Source organism: Oncorhynchus keta, chromosome 10 (assembly GCF_023373465.1).
Source record: "Oncorhynchus keta strain PuntledgeMale-10-30-2019 chromosome 10, Oket_V2, whole genome shotgun sequence".
Lineage (NCBI taxonomy): Eukaryota > Metazoa > Chordata > Actinopteri > Salmoniformes > Salmonidae > Oncorhynchus > Oncorhynchus keta.
This window is the reverse complement of record NC_068430.1, coordinates 34217360-34231676: the sequence shown is the minus strand read 5'-3', so window position 1 is coordinate 34231676 and position 14317 is coordinate 34217360. Positions and strand designations below refer to the sequence as shown.

General features: G+C 43.1%; 1 protein-coding gene and 1 pseudogene across 1 annotated transcript; both read left to right on the top strand.

Annotated features, from left to right (window-relative positions):
* Positions 1-2483, top strand: part of LOC118388170 (protein OS-9-like) — a 38654-nt pseudogene extending 36171 nt beyond the window's left edge.
* Positions 2484-5725: 3242 nt separating this feature from the next.
* On the top strand, positions 5726-12392 carry c1galt1lb (core 1 synthase, glycoprotein-N-acetylgalactosamine 3-beta-galactosyltransferase 1, like b). The gene is made up of 4 exons (XM_035777768.2): positions 5726-6207; positions 6761-7023; positions 7745-8409; positions 9412-12392. The coding sequence occupies exons 2-4, from the start codon at positions 6795-6797 to the stop codon at positions 9733-9735; spliced, it is 1218 nt and encodes a 405-aa protein (XP_035633661.1). The 5' UTR covers positions 5726-6207; positions 6761-6794; the 3' UTR covers positions 9736-12392.
* Positions 12393-14317: the final 1925 nt, after the last annotated feature.

The window sequence follows — 14317 nt, the reverse complement described above, 5'->3', positions numbered from 1 at the left end:
GGGACACCGTTATACATATACAACGTTTTTGGACACCCCTTTAAATTAGTGGATTCGGCTAGTTCAGCCACACCGGTTGCTGACAGGTGTACAAAATCTCCATAGACAAACATTGGCAGTAGAATGGCCCTACTAAAGAGCTCAATGCCTTTCAATGTGGCACCGTCATAGGATGCCACCTTTCCAAAAAGTCTGTTCATCACATTTCTGCCCTGCTAGAGCTGCCTCGGTCAACTATATGTGCTGTTATTGTGAAGTGGAAACATCTAGGAGCAACAATGGCTCTAGCCGCAAAGTGGTAGGCCACACAAGCTCACAGAATGGTACCACTGAAGCGTGTCGTGTAGCGTGGAAAAATTGCCATCCTCAGCTGCAACACTCACTACCGAATTCCAAACGGACTCTGGAAGCAACGTCAGCACAAGAACTGTTCGTCTGGAGCATCATAAAATGGATTTCCATGACCGAGCAGCCGTAAACAAGCATAAGATCACCATGCGCAATGCCAAGTGTCAGCTGGAGTGGTGTAAAGCTCACCACCATTGGACTCTGGAGCAGTAGACTCTGGAGCAATGGAAACACGTTCTCTGGAGTGATGAATCACAAGTCACCATCCGGCAGTGCGACAGACCAATCTGGGTTTGGCGGATGCCCGTAGAACACTACCTGCACCAATGCATAGTGTTAACTGTGAAGTTTGGCGGAGGATAAATAATGGTCTGGGGTTGTTTTTCATGGTTTGGGATAGGACCCTTAGTTCTAGTGAAGGGCAATCTTAACCCTCCACCATACAATGACATTTTAGACTATTCTGTGCTTCCAACTTTGTGGCAACTTTTTGGGGAAGGCCCTTTCCTGTATCAGCATGACAATGCCACCATGCACAAAGCGAGGTCCATACAGAAATGCTTTGTTGAGATCGGTGTGGAAGAACTTGACTGGCCTACACAGTCCTGACCTCAACCCCATCGAACACCTTTGGGATGAATTGGAACCCCAACTCTGAGCCAGGCCTAATCGCCAAACATTAGTGCCTGACTCACTAATGCTCTTGTGGCTGAATGGAAGCAAGTCCCCACACCAATATTCCAACATCTAGTGGAAAAGCTTTCCCAGATGAGTGGGGGCTGTTATAGCAGCAAAGGGGGGACCAACTTCATATTAATGTCCATGATTTCGATGAGCAGGGGTCCACATACTTTTGGTCATGTAGTGAAGATGTTGAAAGATAAGGACATTTTCTTCATTAATTGGGTTCAAAGAGTGCTATCAAAACCAAGATAAGCAATTGGAAGAGTTAAGCAGTTCAACATTTTCAAAGAAGTCTAAGTAATATGAGTAAATGTGTGAGCTATTATTTTGTTCTTTCCTTGATGTCTCTCAGACAGGGGGAACAGATTAACTTTACAAGGAGCAAAAGAGACATCAGGAATTGGAAAACAACTACAGATTTGTATTGGGAGGAGAGAACAGAAGAGGCCCAGTACACCAGTACTGCACCGGTCTCAGACGATGTGGAGTTATGAGCTCTGGGGAGATGTTTACTCGCATCGTGGGAACCAAGCACCTGTTGAGGCTAGGAGCGGGGAGTGTCCCTCGCCCCTGTCAGAACTCTGAACTCACTGCTAAGTCTCAGCTGCCCCTTGGGCCCTACTGGAAGCACCAGTGTCCACAAGTACACCTGTTCCCACACTTAGAAATGTGTTGTCCCTATCAGGCACCCTTATGTGCCTTGCACAAACCAATCCAAATGTCTCAGCTGTGGTGGTGTAATGGTGTCAGGTTTTGTTTTCTCTCCTCAATGTGATGGCTGAAAAGGGGCATTATTTCAATGTCTGTTGCTATGTTGGGTTGAGAGGAGGGTGGGAAAAACACCATGGACTTGGCAATCTGCACCTGTGAAAATGTATCTAAGACTTGGACTGAATGGGGTTTAACTTGACATTTCTACAGAAGTAGTAGTGGTATTTACACTTGGCGTCACAAAATGATACAGTATGTTTGCAAAAGGAGGGTTCTGTTCACCAGTTACATTTGATTATTTAGTCATTCTACATATTGAAAAAGAATGCCGATTCGGAAACCTGAAAAATAGTGAGAACCACATGCTGTTGTGGTTTAGAGGTTGAACCACAGTTTGAATATTTAAATGAGAACCAGTAATTTAGTGAAGCTTATACAACTGATGTGGTCCTTCTGTAGCTCAGTTGGTAGAGCATGGCGCTTGTAACGCCAGGGTAGTGGGTTCGATTCCCGGGACCACCCATACGTAGAATGTATGCACACATGACTGACTGTAAGTCGCTTTGGATAAAAGCGTCTGCTAAATGGCATATATATTTATATATATACAACTCTTTAATTGTTCATTGTAGAATTGACATGCTTGATGAAGCATTCATCATGTTCCATAAACATTTTGTAGCACTTTAAAAGTTGAGAAATGGTTCTGGAAAGTTGTACATTTTGTCAACTGTCGTGAACGTTTAGAACTGTTATTTTATGTTTATCCTATTTTCATTTGAGAAGTTATTTCTCAGAAATAGTGATTGGAGCTCAGCTGTTCCTGTCAACAAAATGTTTTAGTTTTTTTGGCGCAAAGGTTTCCTCAGTAATAAATGCATGCCATTTAGCCGACAATTTTATCCAAAGTGACAGTCAGGCATGCATACATTTTACATATACAGTGGGGAGAACAAGTATTTGATAACCTGCAAAATCGGCAGTGTTTCCTACTTACAAAGCATGTAGAGGTCTGTAATTTTTATCATAGGTCCACTTCAACTTTGAGAGACGGAATCTAAAACAAGAATCCAGAAAATCCCATTGTATGATTTTTAAGTAATTAATTTACATTTTATTTCATGACATAAGTATTTGATACATCGGAAAAGCAGAACTTAATATTTGCTACAGAAAACCTTTGTTTGCAATTACAGAGATCATACGTTTCCTGTAGTTCTTGACCAGGTTTGCACACACTGCTGCAGAGATTTTGGCCCACTCCTCTATACAGGCCTTCTCCAGATCACGGGGCTGTTGCTGGGCAATACGGACTTTCAGCTCCCTCCAAAGATTTTCTATTGTGTTCAGGTCTGGAGACTGGCTAGGCCACTCCAGGACCTTAAGCTGCTTCTTACGGAGCCATTCCTTAGTTGCCCTGGCTGTGTGTTTCGGGTTGTTGTCATGCTGGAAGACCCAGCCACGACCCATCTTCAATGCTCTTACTGAGGGAAGGAGGTTGTTGGCCAAGATCTTGCGATACATAGCCCCATCTTCCCTTAATACGGTGCAGTTGTCCTGTCCCCTTTGCAGAACAGCATCACCGAAGAATGATGTTTCCACCTCCATGCTTCACAGTTGGGATGGTGTTCTTGGGGTTGTACTCATCCTTCTCCTTCCTCCAAACACAGCGAGTGGAGTTTAGACCAAAAAGCTATTTTTGTCTCATCAGACCACATGACCTTCTCCCATTCCTCCTCTGGATCATCCAGATGGTCATTGGCAAACTTCAGACGGGCCTAGACATGCGCTGGCTTGAGCAGGGGGACCTTGCGTGCGCTGCAGGATTTTAATCCATGACGGCGTAGTGTGTTACTAATGGTTTTCTTGAGACTGTGGTCCCAGCTCTCTTCAGGTCATGGACCAGGTCAATGTAGTAGTTCTGGGCTGATCCCTCACCTTCCTCATGATCATTGATGCCCCATGAGGTGAGATCTTGCATGGAGCCCCAGACCGAGGGTGATTGACCGTCATCTTGAACTTCTTCCATTTTCTAATAATTGCGCCAACAGTTGTTACCTTCTCACCAAGCTGCTTGTCTATTGTACTGTAGCCCATCCCAGCCTTGTGCAGGTCTACAATTTTATCCCTGATGTCCTTACACAGCTCTCTGGTCTTGGCCATTGTGGAGAGGTTGGAGTCTGTTTGATTGAGTGTGTGGACAGGTGTCTTTTATACAGGTAACGAGCTCAAACAGATGCAGTTAATACAGGTAATGAGTGGAGAACAGGAGGGCTTCTTAAAGAAAAACTAACAGGTCTGTGAGAGTCGGAATTCTTACTGGTTGGTAGGTGATCAAATAATTATGTCATGCAATAAAATGCTAATTAATTACTTAAAAATCATGCAATGTGATTTTCTGGATGTTTGTTTTAGATTCCGTCTCTCACAGTTAAAGTGTACCTATGATAAAAAATTACAGACCTCTACATGCTTTGTAAGTAGGAAAACCTGCAAAATCGGCAGTGTATCAAATACTTGTTCTCCCCACTGTAGGTAGTCCCGGTGATCAAACCTACAACCCTGGTGTTACACTCGCCATGCTCAAACAACTGAGCTAGAAAGGGCTTAACGAGTGTATATATTGTGAATAATTGTAGCTCTTTAAAATCTGTAAATAATTTAGCTTGAACATGTGAGGGGATCATTTTTATATTTCGTTAAGATCATTATACGCACACTTCCTTGTTGGGGGGTGTTATTGAATGAAGATTGAGATCAATTTTGTTAAATTTACCAGATGAACATCCTCCCTAAAAGTCTGAGCTGCATTGTAAAATGTTGTATATTCATACCGTGCCAATTTAAAATAAAGACCATTAGAAAATACTTGGGCAAGATATGCCATAGTGTATTGATGTTTTGAGGAATTCTCTCAGTAATTTCAAGTGATAGGCCTATATGAAGTTTGAGGAAACTACTTATTTTTCTGTCAACAACCCTAACAACAAGTCAGTAGTTTGTGGAAGCTATCATAAAGAAAATCGACTGTCGTAGTGCAGGCAGTGTAGTGAATAGAAAAATGACATTTGTTTAAGTGAACAAAAATGTTTTGAAGACCATCATGGTACCAATAACTGCTTCTAATACACCAGATGGTTGTTCTTGAACCGATTATTTGAACATTTACACACAGAGGTTATGGCACACAGAAGGATCATTTAGCTCACGAGTGGCGCGGCAGTCTAGGGTACTGCATCTCAGTGCTAGATGCATCACTACAGACTCTGGTTCGATTCCAGGCTGTATCACATCTGTATCACATTGAGAATCCCATAGGGCAGCGCACAATTAGCCCAGCGTCGTTAGGGTCTGGTCGGGGTAGGCCATCATTGTAAATAAAGAATTTGTTCTTAACTAACTTACCTAGTAAAATGAATACAAAAAGTTGCTAATGGCAGCCTGCAGCTCCTCATTCGGCATTAAACTTCAGTTGAGAGGAGGCAGCAACGAGTTAACCTGCAACGTTCGCCTTGCTCAGACGTTGCATGCATCAACCTATGGTTGCGTGCTACATCAGCGACTGACAGATTTGCTATAACATATGCGATTAGCTGATACTTAAAATACTTATCCAGGCGTTGTAAGATCTGGTATGCGTCAGCAATGCCTGGGCAAAGTATCGTGCCCTGATCGATGGCTTTGTCTAGTCATTGGGCTAGTTCGTTTTGAGTGGAGTTTATACAGTTTAGAGAACAATTCCACTGGTACTTAAATGTAATCTCCACTCACCCAGGGCATCGGGCCATGCAAAACGAATTTGCCTACTGTTTTTTTGCTACAGCACTAGCACCCGAATAGTGCTCTGATGCCACCCAATGATTGGTTGTGCCTGCTCCGTGTACATGCAATGATCCAATAGAAACTTAACAGTATTTAAAGGGCGGGGACTAAGGAAAGACAAGGCAAAGGATTAAGCAATCAATGACTTCAGATACGTGTTGTGGGCCTGCGCATTAGAAGCTAATGTTGGCGTTTCCTGTAAGTGCAATACAGCCACCGTAAAGAAGCGTTTTACACCTCAATAAAATCATACTGCTTTTACATCGAAGTTGAGCCTGTGGCTAAGGTAGTTTATTTTGACATAATATGAAAGACACCGGATACTCTTAGAGAATCAGTATTGGTTTCGAATGACAGTTGGATTTGATGTCTCGTTTCGCTATTTCTAATCCATAGCTGATAAGGATGATGTGGGATGCGGCTAGCTACCAAACCCACAGAGTTAGCTAGGTAAATAATATTCCAAGAGAAGACCGTTTTCATCCCTTCAACGCCAAGTGGTAACGTTATTTGTTTTTGACGAGATTGTGTTTTAGTCGTAAGCAGATGGCTCTCTAACATGACACGCGCCACAGTTTCCCCACTTTTCAACTGGACCCAAGAGAGGGACTTTTCCGCAATGGTGTTCAAGTAACGTTAGCGGTAAGGGCCTCTAACCACCAATTTCTCCTTTGACATTTCCGCTAGACGTATTGTTACTAGTCAACAGCCTGACCCTCCCTCACTTTGTTTGTTAACAAAGTGTGGCAAGGTCAGCTATGTAGCTAGCGTAGCTGTATTTTATTTGAGATCACAGATCTAAAATGCATTGGCTTGCTGTTTACATTATCATACATCTAGCTACAATGAAAGTAGTCAGCTAAATGAACTAATGATGATTTCTCTCTACTCCAATGTACACACCATATACTAATCACCCAACCATTTCTTTGCATAGTGCCTAGCATGGATGGCATTCATTTGTACATGCCTGTCAAACAGTGGGGGTTTCCCAAAAGTGCACCTAACATTACACAGCTGATTCAAATAATCAAAGTTTGATTAGTTCATTATTTGAATCAGATGTGTAGTGCTAGGGCAAAAATCAAAATGTACACCCAGAGGGAGAAGGAGGGGGGAAAGGACCGCGTTTGGGAAACCCAGCTCAAAGTTAACACCGCCCTGCCTCTCTTGTTTGTCTTGACTCTTGAAATAGGGACTCAGCTTGAGGCACATTGTTTGAGTTCGTCATGAAGGTGCTGGGCTCGCGCTTTGCCTTCCTCATAGGATTCCTGGTGGGGACCTGTACGCTCTATGTCTTCCTACGTCAGGTGTGGTTCGAGAGGACCTTCTCAACACGTTCTCAGCCCGATGGCCTGGAGAAGACAGCGGCTCAGTTACGTGAGCTGGAGGAGGACAGCAAGAATTGGAAGAAGGAGAGGTCGGCTCTCTTCAACCTCAACCACCCCCACCACAAAGGTACAGTGCCAGAAGGAGAGAGTAGTTTTAACAGCCAGGGGTCAACACTAAGCTTGTCATGATTGTATGTATCTTCTAATCTTGACAGATTTCAAATAGAGCCACTGAGCCGGTAACGTTACATACATTTATGGTTGAGATCTCAAATATAAATGCATTTCTAAAGAGTCATGACTCATGTACTTCCTTATGTGCTTAGCACATCCTTATCTGTTAAGCATGTTAAGACTTCAGTCTTTAATGGTTGTTGAGGTTGTGAAGTGGATCGTAGTTCCTGGTTATCTGGTAAATCGGTTAACGGAAGCCACCTTTGTTCCAAAGAGGGTTAGGGTTGGGTTGAAGAAGTAAATATGACCATCATGGGTTGCTTTACACATTTTACTACTGTATAGACATATGTTCTGTTTGTGCACTCTTCTAGAAACCACTCTTCTGAATGTGGTAATGTAAAAATCGTGACTCAACACCATTTTACATATGTACATATTTACAATAGCCCAGGGCAATGTTAGTAGTTATGCATTTGTCTTAGAATAAACATGAGCAGTTTTCTTGTGCAGACAAATGACAAATCATTCTACTGTATTTATCTTCATACAGAGTGCAACAGTAACCTAATTGGTCATTAGATCATGCTGTGCCTTTAGGCGGTATTTCCATATATCCCTAAATACGCTTTAAATGGGGGGAAAAAGGCATTTATCATCCATCCCCCTTCCAGGTGAGGACAGCCACATGGCAGACGAGCTGTACAAGAAGGTGCGCATCCTTTGCTGGGTGATGACAGGGCCCAACAACCTGCAGAAGAAGGCCCGCCACGTAAAGAACACCTGGAGCCGCCACTGTAACGTGGTGGTGTTCATGAGCTCTGTGGACGACCCTGACTTCCCCACTGTGGGGCTGGGCACCAAGGAAGGCCGCGACCAGCTCTACTGGAAGACCATCCGGGCCTTCCACTACGCCCTGGAGAACCATGGAGACGAGGCCGACTGGTTCCTTAAGGCTGACGACGACACCTATGTTGTCGTGGACAACCTGCGCTGGGTGCTGGCCAACCACACGCCAGAGGAGCCCATCTACTTTGGACGCAGGTTTAAGCCCTACACCAAGCAGGGCTACATGAGTGGCGGGGCAGGCTACGTGCTGAGCAAAGAGGCCCTTAAGAGGTTCGTGAATGGCTTTAAGACCAAGGTGTGCACCCACACCACCCACGTGGAGGACCTGGCCATGGGCCAGTGCATGGAGAAGGTGGGGGTGGTGGCCGGGGACGCAAGAGACACCGTCCTCAGGGAGACATTCCACCCCTTTGTCCCTGAGCAGCATCTCACCGCCAAGTTCCCCAAGAGCTTCTGGTACTGGAGCTACTGCTACTACCCCATCTCAGAGGTAAGGACCTGGAGGCTGTTGTTGGGCTGAATAAGTAAGTTAGAGGCTTAGATGTGATTTTGTTCAATATTAGGCAATATGCATTTATTTGCAGTAACATTTGGACTTGCCATTTGTCTAGCAACTCCATGGGTCTGAACCATCGGATATTGTAGCTCTATAACACACAAGAAGTCATAAAAAACAGTTAGGGACTAGGAGGCTAGTCAGGATAAATACATTTGCAAAAATGTCTAAATGCCTGTTTTTGCTTTGTCATTATGAGGTTTTGTGTGTAGATTGAAGAGGGGGAGGGGACTATTTAGAATAAGGCTGTAATGTAACAAAATGTGAAGGGTTCTGAATACTTTCCAAATATAGCTGTATTCCCAGTAGTGAATCCATAGATTAGGCCCTAAGGTAATCTGTCCATTGAAATAGTTTAAATAATTCAGAGACGCTTGTTTTTCTGAGAAATCTTTGGGAGGGGGAACAGGAATTTCTCATTAATATGAAAAGCATATACTAAAACATGAATGTCTTGTCTCAATCGCACAGCATCCAGCCTAGCTGACGCAGTACTATTTTCCTGATTTTAATTTTGTTTTTAAAATAAAAATTGACCTTCTCTGGCCTACATGGATTTAGTCTCCTTAAACTTGGCCATTCTACAAGGGTAAAAACTCCAATAAATGTTGAACGAATTATGATAAAGACATGAGGTTTGGACCCTTTCTTAGTAGTATCTTAACAATTATTTTTATCCATTGGTCAAAAGATCCATTTGATTGAACACCCTCTAATTTAGCTCCTTGCACGGTCACCCTGTTTTTGACTTACTGACATGATACGACTACTACATTTTAGTTTTACTACTAAACTGTTAGATGAATCATTGTCCCCTGTCCAGTTTGTTGTTGTAATGCTAAACTGAGCCTCGGGCCTCCCTCACTGTCTGTACCCCCTCCCTTTTCCTTTTTCCCCATTCTGGCTCTAACCCTGGTCTTCTGTACTGTCCCGTAGGGGCCAAATTGCTGCTCGGACCTGTCTGTGTCTTTCCACTATGTGGACGCGTCTCTCATGTACCTGTTGGAGTACTACGCCTACCACCTGCGTGCCTTTGGCTACAGGTACCGCTACCAGCCCCCAGCCCCCCTGGGCTACAAGAATGAGGCGTGGGACAGGTCAGAGGGTGGACACTCGTACTCCAAAGAGCAGCCGGCCATCCAGAGGGGGCCACTGGCGAGGGTGGAGAGTCCATCCAGGACAGACAGGAAACAGGAAGTGATGCCTCCCGCTGCAGCAGAGAAGGACCCGCCTGCTGCTGCACAGGATGACAAGCAGTAGTAGCCTTGTGTATCTGAGAGTGAGGTGTGTTAATGGTTGCTTTTGAGTGTGCATATGCATCTGTATGGATGCACTTGCACACATTTTTACAGAAGTGAAAAGACTCAACTGTGGTGCCTCCCAAAGAAGTGTGCTGTTGTGAAGGATTGTGTCAGTGTTGAAGAATGTGTGACTGGCTGTTGGTTGGGTTGTTACTGGCAACAACCATCCCCTTTTTTTCCTTCTTTTTGTCCTTGTGTTTACCACACAGCCTCCATGTTGAAATGTCAACAGCCCTTCAATTTTTTAAGATATTTAACATGATTGTTGTTTCAAATACCTGTTTTAATCCATGTTTTAATTCCCTCAGTTCTTGGACCACTCATAAGGAATCATCAAATAATTAAAGGATGACTTGGTGAGTGGTCCTGGGCCAATGTTCCTATAGGAGATTCCTACTGGACTGGTTCATCTTGCTACTCCCCACTGTAACCAGTTTGACCAGTCCTCACAGCCCTCGCTTTAACATTGAGCTGACTAGATTATCAGAAAGGATTTAGGATCAGCTTCCCCTACCCTAATCAACCTACGCTACTAGGAGTTGAAAACCAAACTTGGTCTTAGATTTGTTTTTATTTATACCTGTATAAAATATTGTCTGTATAAGAAGACCAGGTCTTTCAGACATACTGTTGAAGAGTGGTAACGAGAGAGAGGGTCACTTTAAACCTGGGAGACTCTCTCTCAATCAGCCCCAGTAGCTTGTGCCTTGTGATGCATGATTGTGTGCAACGTTAGTTGCACATTTTGAAACTGCACTGTGACTAAAAACAAGACGGACATGTCGCTTGAACCTACCTGTGCATGTTCAGTTAGCCGATCTCTAGAGAACAGTTTTTGCACCCTGTTTGATTGGATAATATTGTGTTTATTTGTTTGATTCAAGTTCTATTTAAATCTGTTATGGATAGGATGATTCAAGAGTTTTTAGGGGAGTTTTCTGGGAATTGACTGGGTGGAGATGTTTGGTGTGTGTGATGTCATTAGCTGATGTCGCTGACTGAATTTGGTTTAATTTTTATGAGTCTTCATTGTATTATGATACCATATTCTTATTCTTTATGTTTTTACAGTATATTATACTTTTTGAGCAAAGTGACTTATTGATCACCTCAAACCAAACTCACAGGGTGTCTTGTCTTTTCATCTTCAGTTCAAATGGGACTTACAGTGCCTTGCGAAAGTATTCGGCCCCCTTGAACTTTGCAACCTTTTGACACATTTCAGGATTCAAACAAAGATATAAAACTATTTTTTTGTGAAGAGTCAACCACAAGTGGGACACAATCATGAAGTGGAACGACATTTATTGGATATTTCAAACTTTTTTAACAAATCAAAAACTGAAATTGGGCGTGCAAAATTATTCAGCCCCCTTAAGTTAATACTTTGTAGCGCCACCTTTTGCTGCGATTACAGCTGTAAGTCGCATGTCTCTATCAGTTTTGCACATCGAGAGACTGATTTTTTCCCCCCATTCCTCCTTGCAAAACAGCTCGAGCTCAGTGATGTTGGATGGAGAGCATTTGTGAAAAGCAGTTCAGTTCTTTCCACAGATTCTCGATTGGATTCAGGTCTGGACTTTGACTTGGCCATTCTAACACCTGGATATGTTTATTTTTGAACCATTCCATTGTAGATTTTGCTTTGTTTTGGATCATTGTCTTGTTTGAAGACAAATCTCTGTCCCAGTCTCAGGTCTTTTGCAGACTCCATCAGGTTTTCTTCCAGAATGGTCCTGTATTTGGCTCCATCTTCCCATCAATTTTAACCATCTTCCCTGTCCCTGCTGAAGAAAAGCAGGCCCAAACCATGATGCTGCCACCACCATGTTTGACAGTGGGGATGGTGTGTTCAGGGTGATGAGCTGTGTTGCTTTTATGCCAAACATAACGTTTTGCATTGTTGCCAAAAAGTTCCATTTTGGTTTCATCTGACCAGAGCACCTTCTTCCACATGTTTGTGTCTCCCAGGTGGCTTGTGGCAAACTTTAAAACGACACTTTTTATGGATATCTTTAAGAAATGGCTTTCTTCTTGCCACTCTTCCATAAAGGCCAGATTTGTGCAATATACGACTGATTGTTGTCCTATGGACAGAGGCTCCCACCTCAGCTGTAGATCTCTGCAGTTCATCCAGAGTGATCATGGGCCTCTTGGCTGCATCTCTGATCAGTCTTCTCCTTGTATGAGCTGAAAGGTTAGAGGGACGGCCAGGTCTTGGTAGATTTGCAGTTGTCTGATACTCCTTCCATTTCAATATTATCGCTTGCACAGTGCTCCTTGGGATGTTTAAAGCTTGGGAAATCTTTTTGTATCCAAATCTGGCTTTAAACTTCTTCACAACAGTATCTCGGACCTGCCTGGTGTGTTCCTTGTTCTTCATGATGCTCTCTGCGCTTTTAACGGACCTCTGACATTATCACAGTGCAGGTGCATTTATACGGAGACTTGATTACACACAGGTGGATTGTATTTATCATCATTAGTCATTTAGGTCAACATTGGATCATTCAGAGATCCTCACTGAAATTCTGGAGAGAGTTTGCTGCACTGAAAGGGCCAATTTTTCATTTGTTAAAAAAGTTTGAAATATCCAATAAATGTTTTTCCACTTCATGATTGTGTCCCAGTTGTTGATTCTTCACAAAAAATACAGTTTTATATCTTTATGTTTGAAGCCTGAAATGTGGCAAAAGGTCGCAAAGTTCAAGGGGGCCGAATACTTTCGCACGGCACTGTATGTCTATAGCCCTGTATTTCACTGGTTGATGTCTGTTTTATAGACATGTGTTAACTTAACATCCTGTACGTGGTGCTGTATATTGGTCAGACACCATTTTCACAAACAGAGGGCCTGTATAGGTGTATTGACATTTGTCACATGGCAGCCTCCATTGTAACTTAAACAGTAAACCAAGTCAGCATGTATGCTGTAAGATTTTATTCTGTATTTTAAACCCGTTTCAAACAAGAATGACTTGTAAGTATCCTCCTCACTTGCTTGTCCGATCTACTTCCTGTTCACCTTACGAGCCGTCATTTCACAACGCTGATCAATTAACTAAGTCCTGTTCTTTACTTCAGTGGAGATCTTAGTCACCCAACTGGCATATGTCCTAGACTTTGAATAGCTCTGGAGCTGTCGAGTCTGAATGTACTCTATGCGGTGGAAACGGTGCATGACGTTAGTCACATGCGTCAGTGTGAAAGGTGCGGGGCAGGTCTACTCCACTCCTTCAACCACAAAGGCATCAATCTTGTATAATGTCACCATTCATTGGGCGGAGGGTAGCTTAGTGGTTTGAGCGTTGAGCCAGTAACCGAAAGGTCAAATCTGTCATTCTGCCCCTGAAAAAGGCAGTTAACCTACTGTTCCCCAGTAGGCTGTCATTATAAATAAGAATTTGTTCTTAACTGAAGATCACTTGGATCAGAGTTAAGTCTGCCTCAAACACCTGCCTTTTACCAAGCCGCTGGCTTTCTCTTTCTGGGGTGTGTGTGTTGGTACAAGCAACCCAATCCTACAATCTGCTATATAGTTCACATTCCTGTAAAAGGGAACTGTGTGTATAGAACTGTATCTGTTTATGTTGGCAGTGGCAAAGTATGTCATAACCGTACTTTGCAGTATGTTCTCAAAGGCACAATTTTACTCAGCTGTGTATGTCTAATCTCATCAGAGGCTGATTTTATTGACTGTGTGAAATGATCTCAGACAGAGGTACTCTAGGGGTTACCAAAGGCTGGTACGGTATATGACCCTTAATCTGGTATAACTTAGACATGGTTGTAATACATTAGGTAACATATTGTAAAATACAGAATTAACATTACATTAGTTTGCAATATGTCACATGTATGTTTACAGAATCATCCTCTCGTGGTGGTGAGAAATAAGCATAGTGGCATCACGGCAAGACTACGGTTTCTTAGTAAATCCTATTTAGAGGAACTCTGGATGAATGATGTGAATACAATCGGGCGTAGTAGACGAAGCAGGACCCTACACACCGGGTGCAAATCTAAGCAGAGAGATGGTAAGGAGAAAAAAATGGAGAACAAAACTGTGGTCAGATCTAGTAAGATGACAGAGCAGCACTAAGCAGTAGCACAACATTTCAGCCAGCACAGGGCTGATAACTGGTACAATCTTGGAGGCTTTCTGTTAGAGAATTCATTTATGAATATTCAATTCACTCCATAATGGTCTCTAACATGTATGGGTCTCAATCACTGAGATGACTTAAGTGTTGTTTTTGTAATGTTTGGTCATTTCATGTAAAAGTCCTTACGTGCCTCAGTCTCCAGTTCTTGATGAGAATTCATCCTCTTGGCTGTGGGTATTCCTCTCCCCAGGGCTCAGGAATGGCTATCACCACGCACAGATCAACAAGATAAACAGGCTTAGTTATGAAACACGTTCCCCAGCGTTCAATAGTCATCTACTTTGGCATTTGGGAATTCCACAAAGTTTCACTGGAGGGCAAACTGTCTCCAGGTTTTGCTTTCCGTCTCTTCCCAGCAACTACTCTGTGTAGTGT